Source organism: Misgurnus anguillicaudatus, chromosome 17 (genome assembly GCF_027580225.2).
Source record: "Misgurnus anguillicaudatus chromosome 17, ASM2758022v2, whole genome shotgun sequence".
Taxonomy (NCBI): domain Eukaryota; kingdom Metazoa; phylum Chordata; class Actinopteri; order Cypriniformes; family Cobitidae; genus Misgurnus; species Misgurnus anguillicaudatus.
In genome coordinates this window covers 40,075,184-40,088,836 of record NC_073353.2, presented here as the reverse complement: position 1 = coordinate 40,088,836, position 13,653 = coordinate 40,075,184, and the positions used below count along the sequence as shown (strand labels likewise).

General features: G+C 34.2%; 1 protein-coding gene across 2 annotated transcripts in view; it reads right to left on the bottom strand.

Annotated features, from left to right (window-relative positions):
* Positions 1-5,525: 5,525 nt before the first annotated feature.
* slc4a10b (solute carrier family 4 member 10b) overlaps positions 5,526-13,653 on the bottom strand; it is a 69,835-nt gene continuing 61,707 nt past the window's right edge. For both annotated transcript variants that reach the window (XM_073854761.1, XM_073854760.1), the window contains 4 exons: positions 9,541-9,605; positions 9,213-9,305; positions 7,892-7,929; positions 5,526-6,849 (listed from right to left, as the gene is read on the bottom strand). In XM_073854761.1, coding sequence (XP_073710862.1) covers positions 7,917-7,929; positions 9,213-9,305; positions 9,541-9,605 — 171 coding nt within the window. In that variant the 3' untranslated portion in view covers positions 5,526-6,849; positions 7,892-7,916. The remainder of the gene's footprint in view (positions 6,850-7,891; positions 7,930-9,212; positions 9,306-9,540; positions 9,606-13,653) is intronic.

The following is a 13,653-nucleotide window of genomic DNA, read 5'->3' as shown; positions in this document are numbered from 1 at the left end:
TTTAGCCTGTCGTGTGTGTGGTTTGTCATTTCAAAATATGTTTTCATTGCATCATGTGCATGCGCATCATGCATCTTGTCAAAATAAGTGCCTGCTGCACACTCAACTAAAGGGTTTTTGATAAAAGTGATGCTCGCATTTGCCAGATACTCGCTTAATCTTACAAATTTCTATGTTATATTCACGGAATATTTTTGCTCATTTATCCGTGTCATTGTCACGGATCTCTGCATTTTTCCGTGTCCGTACCACGGACTGTCTTCCCCTGTCAGTTTCATGTATTGGTTTCTTAATTGTTTTTCCTATTTTCTTACCATTTTCTCGTGGGTTTGGGGTTAGAACGACTTTCTGTAACATAAAATGATATCCTAACCCAAACCCAACTCTAACCCTAACGTCAGGCGACAATTGTTTAAAAATCTGGAAAAAATAGTATACCAATAGTTAAAGTGACATCCAACCCCAAATCTAACCCCAAACCCATGCAAAAAAAATAGGAAAATCAATTAAGTAACCAAAAAGTGAAACTAACACGGAAAAGAAAGTCAGTGGTACGGACACGGAAAAATGTAGAGATCTGTGACAATGACACGGATAAATATTCTGTGACTATACCACAGAACTTTGTGAGATCATGTTGCAATCTCATGTGTAATCACAGTTTAGTTTTGAGTTAGTGTCTTGTGAGTATTTTGTGAACGTGAGCGTCTCTTTTATCATAAACCCTTTCGTCGCATGTGCAGCAGGCACTTATTTTGACATGACACATGATGCACATGGTTAACATATATTTTGAAATGATGAACCAAAAACGACACTTTGAACACCTATTTTAAATTAGCACCCCTCAGAAGAGAAGTCACCAGCCGTCAATGGCTGACAGTAAAAAAATTTAATAGACATCTGACTGTAGCCCTCCCAAAAATCAAATAAAACCAAACATCTTGTAATAACTGTTGACTAAAAATATGTAAAAACTAAATATGCCATGCAACTCACAGACAACGCACTGACCTAGACGTTGAAATGACAGCTATTGCATGCTATGTCACCATATGATTGTGCATAGCTTGGATAGCATAAATAAATATCTTATGTCTGAATAAACAGTATTTTCACAGATTCAAACAAATGCATCCGTAAGTTGCAAGAAGCTTTAGCAAAAATATCATGAACAGATTGTGTGACAATTTCATACTAAATTGAACATCCCTAAAACCCAGACTACATTAATAAAAGGATATCACAGTTTTTGGCGACCACGGTTCGTTGTGGTGAAATATTGACTACCAAGAACATGAATCTATTAAAATTCAAACAGACATGTAATTTATTTATGTAATGTATGTGGTTTGTGGTCGCGATTTGTAAAATGTTTGTTATAAAGCGAAATGAGTTGGAGAGAGCTGATGGTGTATGAAAGCTGTGCTGTGTGTAAACCTCACTGATCTCAAGAGATCTCAAGTAGGACTGATAACACAATAAGATGGTTAAGATGGTTGTTTCATGTGATTCAAAAGACAATAACAGGAAGAGCCCCATACCAAACACCACATCCTCTATGAAAAACAGATCATCATAAAATATGCTGCCAAACGACGTGCAACCCAATAAAATACTCATGTGGAAAACATTGAAAATCATAATATCCTTAAACCTTCATTTTGTCAACACATTAAACTCAGTGAAACTTTACCTGCACTCGGCCATCATTTCAAACGACCTATCCCATAATCCCTGTGGAGATTTTACCTCAGTGATGCGTCATTTCTGTCCACCGCACCGTATCTAACATGACACTGACAGACGTTTAGTGGAGATGTGTCAATTATTCTGCACACGGGGACGTCATGTCTCCTGTCCTTCAACAAGACAAAAACAGTACAAGAGCCAGAGATGAAGTGAGCCCTGGGAGCAAACATCTCTCGGAGCTGTCAACTGATGTTACAAACCATCTGTCTACCAAAAACATCAAGCCAATACACTCATGCATTTAAATAGAGGACAACCTGTGGAAATGTGACATCAGTAGAAACGCTGGTCAAGACAAACTTAAGAAAAAATATTGACTTGCTTAAAAAACCCATTTAGGTTTATATGGGCATGATGTATTTAAAATGATTATTTTTTTTCAATCCAGCATTGGGTCAAAAGGGACGAATTTAACCTGTGCTGGGTTGTAATTAAACCCATTGTTGGGTCAAATATAAACATTTTTTTTATATTTAAAAAGTCAAAAACAAATCATTACCTATTACATTCATGCTCTTGGCACACCCTTATATCCAAATCGATTTTACATTTTACCAATCTGTGTTCCCTGGAAATCAACCGTATGACCTTTCTACTAATGCAATGCTTTACTGAAAAGCTCTGGGGCCTTATACGGACTACCGGCGCATCCGGGAACTTGACTGTAAATTTCGTCACCGCCCCTTTTTGGACGAAAAAAAAGCAGCGCTTCCATTGGCTTCCATTCAAAATAGCGGAACAAAGCAACGTTTTTACACAGCCGGCAGGCGTTAATAACTTATGAAATCACTCAGATTAAACATGTCGAGTATTTATCTGTCCATCCCGCCCGCCACAGAGCGCGAAATACACATCAACACATCTAATTTGGTCAACACAAAAACATGTCCCCCTCACTCTCACAGCGTCAAACCCGTGCAACAACGCCATCCAGTGATTGCTGGAAATATCGCTAAGCCAGTTAGTTGTATGACTCGACGGAAAAGTGCACTACTCTAAATATAAAGACATAATAAATAAATACGAAGTAACTTTCAAATACGAAGTAAAATCATTCACTTGCTTCCCTGTTGACTCGATGAGGTACAAGTAAATGTCCGAGTAAGACACCTCTGGCCAATAGGGAGCGTTGTTACACAAATTTGATGCTGGGAGAATGAAAGAGACATGTTTTTATATTGACCAAATTAAATATGTTAATTTATGTTCCGCGCTCTATGGCAGGCAGGGTGGACAGATAATTACTCAACATGTTTAATCTGAGTGATTTCATGAGTTATTTACGCCTGCCGGCTGTGTCGAAGGTGGCTTTGTTCCGCTGTTTTGAATGGAAGTCAATGGAAGGTCTAGTCTGATTTCCCCCAACAGTGGGCGTGAACCTGTTCAGAGACATTCTATGACGTTGCGCCGGTTGTGCGTATTTATAAAACTGTGCGTAAAATCATTACTATGGACTATAAAATGAAGTAATGTTCCCTTTATAAATCACAGATTACCTGCAAGTGTGCATAGATGAATCATGCTCAGGCCCCACCCTGCAAGCTCATTTTCCCTTTAAGTTTGTATTTTATAGATCACAACCTTTGCGTGGGAAATGGCTTACACACATTTCCAGTCCCGTTTTGTGCGTATGCATGCTTTGTAAATGAGACCCCTGAGCATTAACTGAGCCAAACTAATCAAATACCTTAAAGCACAATGTACTGTACTCACCCTTGCTAAGAAAGATCTGTACAGGCACGATGAAGTCTTCTACCTCGCAAAAACACCAAACAGTTTCAGTAACACAACAGGTGGTGTAAAAAACTCTCTTTAATTTTGATTATCTAAACCACACCCTCTCATCAAACCAATAGGACAGGTGTGGTCTCTCAAGACACATTGCATTTAAAAAGCTCGAATGTGTCTCTGAATAAATGATCAAAAGTGTTACAATCCCTCTGTCACTGTGTGATTGAGCGTTTTAGGGGGGTTACTTTACAAAGCACATGCATCCTAAATTGACTACTGTATGTCCTAAAAGTATGTACACTGAAAAAAATGATTTTTAAGAAAAAAAAGTCTTGTTTTCAGTAAAAAATATCTAAAAAATCTTAAATTAAGATGCTTTTTCTTGATGAGCAAAACGACCCAAGAAAATAAGTCTAATTTTTAGACCAAAAATATCAAATTTAGGTGATTTTGTGCATAAAACAAGAAAAAAAATCTGCCAATGGGGTAATTTTTCTTGAATTTAGTGTTTAAGTAAAATGTTCAAGATTCTTTGCTTTGGCTGATTTTTTTTGCTGTTTTTATGCACAAAATCACTTAAATTGGATATTTTTGGTCTAAAAGCTAGACTTATTTTCTTGGGTCGTTTTGCTCATCAAGATAAAGCATCTTAATTTTAGAATGTTTTGATATTTTTTCTGAAAACAAGACAAAAATACTAAGAAAATGTTTTCTTGAAAATAATTTTTTGCAGTGTATGTATTGTTTTTGTGCATAAAACAAGCAAAAAAAAACAAAAAAAAAAATCTGCCAATGGGGTAAGCAAAAAAATCTTGAAAATTTTTCTTAAACTAAATTCACGAAAAATTCAATAAAAATTTGCTTACCCCATTGGCAGATTTTTTTGCTTGTTTTATGCACAAAATCACTTAAATTTGATATTTTTGGTCTAAAAACTAGACTTATTTTCTTGGGTCATTAGACTTTTTAGATACTTTTACAGAAAACAAGACAAAAATACAAGAATTTCTTTTCTTGAAAATATTTTTTGCAGTGTATTTGAGTACTTTAGAGATAGGACATAGTAAATGTAATTTTGACTGCTATATAGTACTGATAGTATTCGAATTAGGATGAGAGTGTATGTGTGAAAAACAGTGAGCTTCATGTTTTTGTAACTGGTGCTCGGGATGTTAGTCTGTAAAATTCTACAATATACGTTTTAGAAAATAAACAATCATCCTGTTTTACAAACAATAGCTGTTACAGGCTGGGATATGAGTCTTTTATGTAAGTGTAGCAACATTTTTTCCACATTCTTTGTCACAGCGGAAATTTTAATTTGATTCTGTTCTCTCACAAAAATGGTGAAATGAAAGAGTGTAAATGAAGGATATAGCTTGTGTCATACAAAAACAATTACAAAACACAAAAGAATCTCAGTGAAAAATCACACCACACAGATTTAGTGATACTTCAGTTTCATTTTCGCACCTCGTTCATTTACAGAAACATCAACACACGTTCAAAAGAAGAAGAAATTTTTCCAAAAAATGCAATTAGATGAAGTATTTTTAAGAACTTTTAATAGACAGATTAAAATATTACAGGGGGGGAAATGGCAACACATACTACTGTATGTACACATATAATCCACACGATACAAATAAGCAAAACAGCAAGAGTGAAACATTTATAATATTAAATTATGTTTATGATATGTCACATTTCATGATAAATGCTTGAGCAACAATTGTTACAGGTTTATGAAATGGAAATAATTGCACAAGGATCTAAACATTCAGAAACCTTTATGAAGCTAAAACACTATTGCTTTATTCTGTGACTGAAGAAGATGCAATCTGACTTAAAAAATGAATTGCTTTAAATAAAATATATTAAACAATCATTCAGGTCTGACAGTAAACCGATGTTCATGTGATTTCCAAACTGATGGACTGAATATTTACACTTTCACATCAGCAGCATTCTTAGTACAAACTGCAAAAGCTTTCATAAAAAAATCTGTTGTTATATATTTTGTATAGTCTTTTTTGCATAAATGCAAAAATGCTAAAATGCAGTAAATTATTTCATATCAATGATATGCAGCCAAACCAAGGCTTTACAGTACTGTACCATTTATTTAAGCGTCTTCATAGACTGAGCAACCTCGAGGACACAGTGGGTGTCAAAGGAGAAAAACTCAAGCAAATACATTACACAAGCAAACACACAAGATATTATCACAAAGCTGTGAAATTATTAAAATATATATTTTATATATCACTTCGGCCTTTGGTGGACCTACAGTATAACTTAGTAAACAGGCAGTTCATTACCACCCCAAAATAAACTCTGCAAACATTCGACATCTACAGTAAACACATTAATTTAAACTTTTAGAGTTGTTCCATAAAATGCAGTTATGCTGAACATTGACGATACTTCAAAGACAGAGAAAAGTTGAAAACATTATCTTTCGTCACACGAGAACAATCAATCTCTTCCCTATTTGCTGGTATTACTTTATATGTAATGTACAGATTATACTGTATATCAATCAATTTAAAATATAGAAACACAAGACAAGACAATGAGAAAAGCATTAAAGTGTATACTGTACATGTGAACAAACAAACTCAGTACGTGATCGTCCTAAAAGAGAAAAGATGCACATACAGTATTTGCCATTGCAACATTGCTGGTTCAAACCTGTATGCTGTTATTGATCTGTCAAGCTCCAAAGAAAAATAAATAAATTACTTTTAAACATTATTAGAAGTATTTTATGCAACTTGTATGGCATTTTAAAATTCAGCAAAGCACAAATAAAGTTTTGAGTTGAAACAGACTAATAATATCAAATGAACATTTGAAGAGTTTGATTCCAAAACGTGATAAACGGAATTAAAAAAATTTTTACTATCTGGTCAGTATTAAAACGTAAATTCTTAATTTTACGCAAATCCGATATCCGCCATGTTTTTCTATCATCTTTTTTTCCAAAACACGATAGCCAGCCCTCCTTCTCTGCAGAATGCAAAAATCTGCTTAACCAATCACAGCACACCATTCCATGCATTTCATCTTGTCACTTTACCAAATTAGTCAAAATGGATTTATTGCGTTTTGCAACAAAACTCTTCATTTATTATATGTGTGTGATATTATTGACAGATGCAGTCACTATGTCACATGGAAAACAGCAGCATAATTCAAAATTGTAATTTTGGGGTGAATTTTTCATTTATCAAAACAATAATAATTGGATAACAAGTAAACAGTATATGTGTGACACAGTAACACAGTACATCAGTAAAGTTAGACGCTCTTCTTCTCCCTTTATCTTTCTATTGATGTTTGTTGTGCGTTCTCTTAAACAAGCTGTAATAAGACAGAAGAGTCGGTACACATGAATAAACTATTGTGCGATAGTTTTGTGATTCAGCTGTATTGCAGAAGGACGTTTTGGATGAACAGAAGAAAGACAACAAAGTTCAAAGGGAAACAGATCAGGCATTTGTGTAAAAGAAATAAATATATGATCTATATCATTTGAAATGTGTTTTACTGCTCACTGTAAAAAAAATCCGTAGAAATTACAATGTTATTGCAGCTGGGTTGCCAGTAATTTACCGTATATTTAAATTGATGTTATTTACTGGCAAGAGTTTGTTCAAAGTTAAATACATTTTAAATATTAACAAGTCTTTGTCTTTACAAAATAAAACTATACAATAGCGGCCTCGTGCAAAGCATTCTGGGACCCAGAAATCATCATCAACCTTTTTCTGTTTTTTTGCTTCAGATTTTGTTTCCCAGAATGTTTTGCTTGATGCTGTTTTTTTTAGTTTTACTCTGTAAAGACAAAGACCTGCAAACGCTTAATGTCCATTTAACTCCGAACGAAATGTTGCCAGTAAAAAACATACATTTAAATCTACGGTAAGTTACCGGCAACCCAGCTGCAATTTCTACGGAATTTTTTTACAGTCTATATAGTACAACATCACATCATCAGAGAAGCAAAATTCCCATTCGTTTCACTGTTAAGAAATAGATTTCAACCACTAGTAGTCTAGTAATAATTTACGTCTGTATTTACGTTTAGCAACTGTTAGACCAGACACACATTTATTCTTCATCATATCACAGCTGATCAGACAGTCGTAAAGAAACAACAACACAAGATTCTCACATGCTGTCTGTCATTGTCTGACACATACAGAGAGATGTGAATGATTTATTGTTCTCCACCGACACGCCGGATTCAAACAGTTTGGAAAGACACACAATGGTAAAAAGCTGATCCAAATTTAAAACAATAATTTCTGTCAATTGCAGCCAATTTGGTCAAAATAAATGTTCGCATGTAAAGAAAGAAAAGCGTTTGTTATGAGGACAGACCGGAGAGAGATAGACTTACCTTTGGACGCTCAGTATCCAGATCATCACAAAAGAGAGCTAAAATAAAAAGAAATAAAGTTGTTTGTTATAATAATATATTTACAATAGTATCATAATCATAAGATTAAATAATCAAACCAATCCTTTATAAAAAAAATGACCAGGGTAACACTAGTTACTACAATCACTGTCAGTAATACAGTAATATTGAATCTATCTTAAACAACACTTACAAAATATTTCTGTTTTTTTATCATTATTAGTGTTTGTTATTACTTACACTTACAGTACTATTGAATTAAATAAACCTACACTGTAAAAAATTTGCTGTAATTATGCAGCTGGTTGCCAGTAACTTACTGTAAAAGATAAAGACTGAAAATGTTTCATGTCCATTTAACTTTGAACAAACTGTTGTCAGTAAATAACATAAATGTAAAATCTACAGTAAGTTACTGGCAGCTAGTTGCCAGTAATAGCCAGAAATACTGTAATTTCTACAGAAATTTTTTACAGTGTACAGTATATACAGTATTAACTTACAGAAATATTACACTTTACACAGTGGATAATAAAATGAGTGAATAAATTAAAGAAGGCAGGGACCTGAGCCAACTGTGGTATTTTGGTGAAAACTATGTTTACCATGGTACAGTAGATTGATTCACGTACATGATATCAGCAAATACACAATTCAGTTTTTATTGTAAATATACACTGCAAAAAAATGACTTTCAAGAAAAAAAATTCTCAGTATTTTTATCTTGTTTTCAGTAAAAAAATCTAAAAATTCTTAAATTAAGATGCTTTTTCTTGATGAGCAAAACGACCCAAGAAAATAAGTCTAGTTTTTAGACCAAAAATATCAAATTTAAGTGATTTTGTGCATAAAACAAGCAACAAAATCTGCCAATGGGGTAAGCAAAAAAAATCTTGAACATTTTTCTTAAACACCAAATTCAAGAAAAATTCAGATGTTTGCTTGTTTATGCACAAAATCACTTAAATGTGAAATTTTTGGGTCGGTTCGCTCGTCAAGATAAAGCATCTTAATTTAAGAATTTTTAGATATTTTTACTGAAAACATGACAAAAATACCAAGAACATTTTTTCTTGAAAATCATTTTTTGCAGTGTATAAACTAAAGTCCTTCCTCAGAAATAAGTTTACAACTATACTTCAATAACATTTAATTTTATAACCAACGCTATTAATTGGGCCTTTGTATCTATTTTAATGTACAGCACTTTGGACAACTTTGGTTGTATTGAAATGTGCTTTATAAATAACAAATACAATACAACATGCTTGAAAACATTTCCTATCAAACTTATGAGAACCTTTTAGAGTTTAGCTCAGTTTTTGAGTTCCATGTGTTTCCAAAGGAACCTCTGGACATCTCATCAGTAATGTTGACAGAGGACGGATCATCTCTAAAAACATCACAGCAGTTACTTTTCCACATTAACTATTACATGCACTGCCAAAAAATACTTTTCTTGTTTTCAAGAACAAAAATCTAAAAAAAACCCTGAAACGTAAGTGAATGCAAAAAATGTGTATATAATATGTTGCTTATTCAGATTATTCATATAAAAATCTCTCTTACTCAACAAAGATTACTCATATCACATGTTATTGAAAGAATTAGTAAAATCTGGTGCATACTTGAAATTTTCCTCCAGTGGCACTTGTACGATTGCTTCTTCCTCTGCCAAAATACTTTGCTCCTCCTGGCAGTAAACACAGAGAGAAGGAGAGAGGGACAGACAGACAGAGAGAGAGAGAGAGAGAGAGAGAGAGAGAGAGAGAGAGAGAGAGAGATTCATTTTAGTCCAGCCAAAGAGAACTTCAGAGACCCTCTGAGATTCAATAACTCTGCTGAAGGACATTTTGGCAGATCGATTCATGCTCCATTTGTTTGGCATAAAATAAATGCATTCAGACACATAGGTGGGTGAATCGGGGTCTCTCTATAAGAAACGAGTAAAATATCAGATTTTTTGCCAGGGGGTCAGGAAGTCTTTGAATGCGGAAAACAAACAAAAAAAGGGAACATAAATCAGCTCACATCTCATTAATGCAGAAAACCTTCATGAATTCTCAACAACTAGAAGAAAACGATATTTTCATTCACAGTCCATAGAAATAAAAGGCAAACAGAAGTCATGTCATACAGTCATATAGACATCGGCGTCCAAAAACTAATTACTCGTGTTATTAAAGGTCTAAGCAGAGACATCTCAACAACAACTCATTATTTTTCTTGTTTTTTTTTTGTAAACTTTGTTGCTGTATTGTAAAACGTAAAGTCCAGTTTATTATGGGATGGATTTGAACTGTGGTTGCTAAGCAATGAGTGAGGTTGGGACATTTTCAATTGTTCTCATTAACTGCTCAACCAATTTGCATGAAATTTGGCATGTATGAAGTTTGGGAATATATCCAATACTGTAATAAAATAAACAATTCATGGCCCTCATGTATTGTATGTAATCCATATAAACATAGTTTCACAAACATTGCACATGGGGAGACTGAGTCCATGGAGTAAATTTCAAAGAGTGAAGGAGTTCCAGTTCAAATGTTTCAAAACTAGAATATTCAAAAGGAGGATTTCCATCTTTGATCCACATACTGTAACAGCCCTTGAGCAGTATGCAAATTTCATACATGAAATAATGTAAAATTTAAGCATCTATAGTTCAAAATTTGTCTTTAACTAGGGACCATCCATTGAATCTTAATCATTTCCATAACTGACTGGTTTATAGTCTCATGAAATTATTTACCTATAGTCAGTCCCGGCGCCATGGGCGGGCTTTAGGGGGCTGGGCCCGCCCTGTGAGTCACCAGTGCCCGCCCTGGACGAGCCTGCGGTCTCCCTTCACCTGTTCATCAGCTCCATGTTTTAATCAATAGGCTACTGTTATTAATTAAAAGTTATTGTTTTGGACATATATAACTCCTGAATAAAAAATAAAATGTGTTTGGTCTGATTTTAAAAAATATTTATTTTAAACGTATTTGATTGGTTTGTCAATAGTGAGCGCGGAAATGTTTGGTTGTTTGCTTAAGCGCGCCCCACCGCTTAACGTTAAGACACGATTTGTAGTGAGACTGACACGTTATGGTTCTGCTGTTATCTTTCAACTATTTTCGCTGCTGAAACAACAAAAACACAGTCAACATTGCGTCTAAAATGTAAGTGGCTTAATATTAATTACTTGTTTGTTGTTGTCATGAAATCTGTCACATTTTCAACTGTGATGTGATGCTGCTTAACTGTATCATTAAAAACTCCACATTTTTACCGCAGTATGTTTAACCCACTTTGTTAACACACTTTGTGTTTGCTGCGCTTATTTGTTTAACTTTGCGTTATTACATTATGCACTTTCTGTCGCCATTGAGACTAAAGGATGCAGAATCATTATCGTGTTTTGGTATTGCCGTTTTTAATCAGACTAGGCTATTTGTTCGGTCGGGGCAAGTAAAATTCTCTTTCACTTGGCCTTTTAAAAAATCAACTTGTCTCTGATATTAAGCAGACAAGCGTTGATGTCGAGCCCTGCGACATGTTTTATTTGCGTTTAGACTGCTTCAGTAGGCTGGTCCAATCTTTACGACTTCTGCGTTGTATTTCGTTAATGGAGAGGTATGTTAGTTCTTCCTCGGTTTTTGTCCTTTTATTTCATATTTATTGTTTTTTTGAATTGCAGTGTGGTTGATCTCATTTGTGCCCCCCCCTGAAAAATGAAATGCCCGTCCGTGAATTTGTGTCTGGCGCCAGGTCTGCCTTTAGTCACATTTTTTTAAAATTCTTTTTTACTGTCACGAATTTCCAAGTTTTTTCATATTTGTATAACAAATTTTTGTTTGTGTCATTGTCACGTATTTACAAAGTTTAGTTTCGCGTGAGCATGTGAAACTATCGCTTTCACGAGCGGGCACGATAGTTTCACGTGCACGCGCGATAGTTTCACGTATGCGCACAAAAGTTTTACATGAGCACGCGAAACTAAACTTTAGATTTTTTTACTCCAATGTCACTTTAGGGGCTCAGTACCTATTGGTTACTTAACTGTTTTGACTTTGTAAAGTAAATAAAAGTTTTACTTGAATACAAGTAATTAAGTACCAATTTTTGTAGCCTATATAATGACGCAATAAATAAAATTGAATATGAAATGTTGTATGTTATACCCTACCCAGTCAAAGTTTTGTGATATAGTCCCATATTTTTTTAAATTCTTTTTTCGTGCTATTATCACGAATTTTCACGTTTTTTCGTGATCATATAACGAATTCCTGTTTTCGTGTGATTATCACGTATTGCTTATTCAACTGCTTTTTCCTATTTTTAAACCATTGTCGCTTCAGTTTAGGGTTAGATTTGGTACTTGCATTAGACTGTCACTTTATATATTGGTTTATACTATTTTTTCTGATTTATTTTTTTATATGTCGCCTGGCGTTAGGGTTAGAGTTGGGTTTGGGTAGGGATGTAATTTTATGTAAATCTAACCCTAAACCGAAGCGACAATGGTAAGAAAATAGGACAAAACAGTTGAGTAACCAATACATGATAATCACATGAAAACAGGAATTCGTTATACGATCACAAAAAAACGCGAAAATTTGTGATAATAGCACGAAAAAAGAATAAAAAAAAACGTGACTATATAACGAAATTTCGTGAGACTGGGCTGGTTATACCACGGGGCTGTTAAATGCTTTATTCTGATTGGTTGAGAAATGTTCCATGGGTGTAGGGTTGTAACGGTATGAGATTTCCACGGTATGATAATCGTCTCAGAAACTATCACGGTTTCGCGGTTTGCCGGTATTAAACACTTAATAATAATAATAATAATAATATCATTAGCTACAAAGACCCTTAAATTAATAAAAAACAGATAGGGTTTTGGGTTGAACATATGGTTTATTATATTAAACTTTTTTGGGGAAAAATACACTTTCGAAAAAAGTAAACCTTGATTCCTAATCTTTTTTGATTCTTTTAAATAAAATGATAAAATTGTCATTAAATTCTCTCAGAACTGCTCTGGATATATTCATTTGTTCACATCGTCATATAGTGAGTGAAATTTATAGTTTTTATTATATGGCCTAAGTATAATAATCAACTTCAAATGATCTGTAATATAAATCACTTAAATGTGTTTTAGTGCCTGTTTTGCAGCTACATTTCTTGCAAACTGAATATCTATCTTCAAGGACAACCCCATGTTCGTTTTTCGTATACCCAAAGTATTCCCATACTGTAGATTTTAACTTTTTTTCTGGTGGGGGAATTTGTAGTCTCTGAAATTTTCTCTGCTATACATAAACGAGTGCAGTCTAGCAGTCACGCCAAATGAAGTTGCATGTGCGTAGTAGCGCAGGTGAGATCTGCTTTATTTTTTCCAAAACCGTGTATAAGCAAATGTTTACGGTATGATAATCGTAAAAGTTAATATCAAGGTATACCGCCAAACCGGTATACCGTTACAACCCTACATGGGTGTTGATTATTTTTCTGTAAACCCCACACCTGATCTGTCAAATGCCTTAAAATAAGCACCAGAGCAATGTTTATGGTAACTGTGGTATAAGAGGAATAATTGACTCCGGCCCTTTGAATTATGTGAAAATAATGCACATCCGCTGTGTAACGGCACTCTGCTTTGCGTCGTGCTGCGTAACCATCTTGAGTGTGCATTATTTTCTAATAATTCAAGTGCATGTCTTCCATTATTCTTTATATATGCTTTAGAA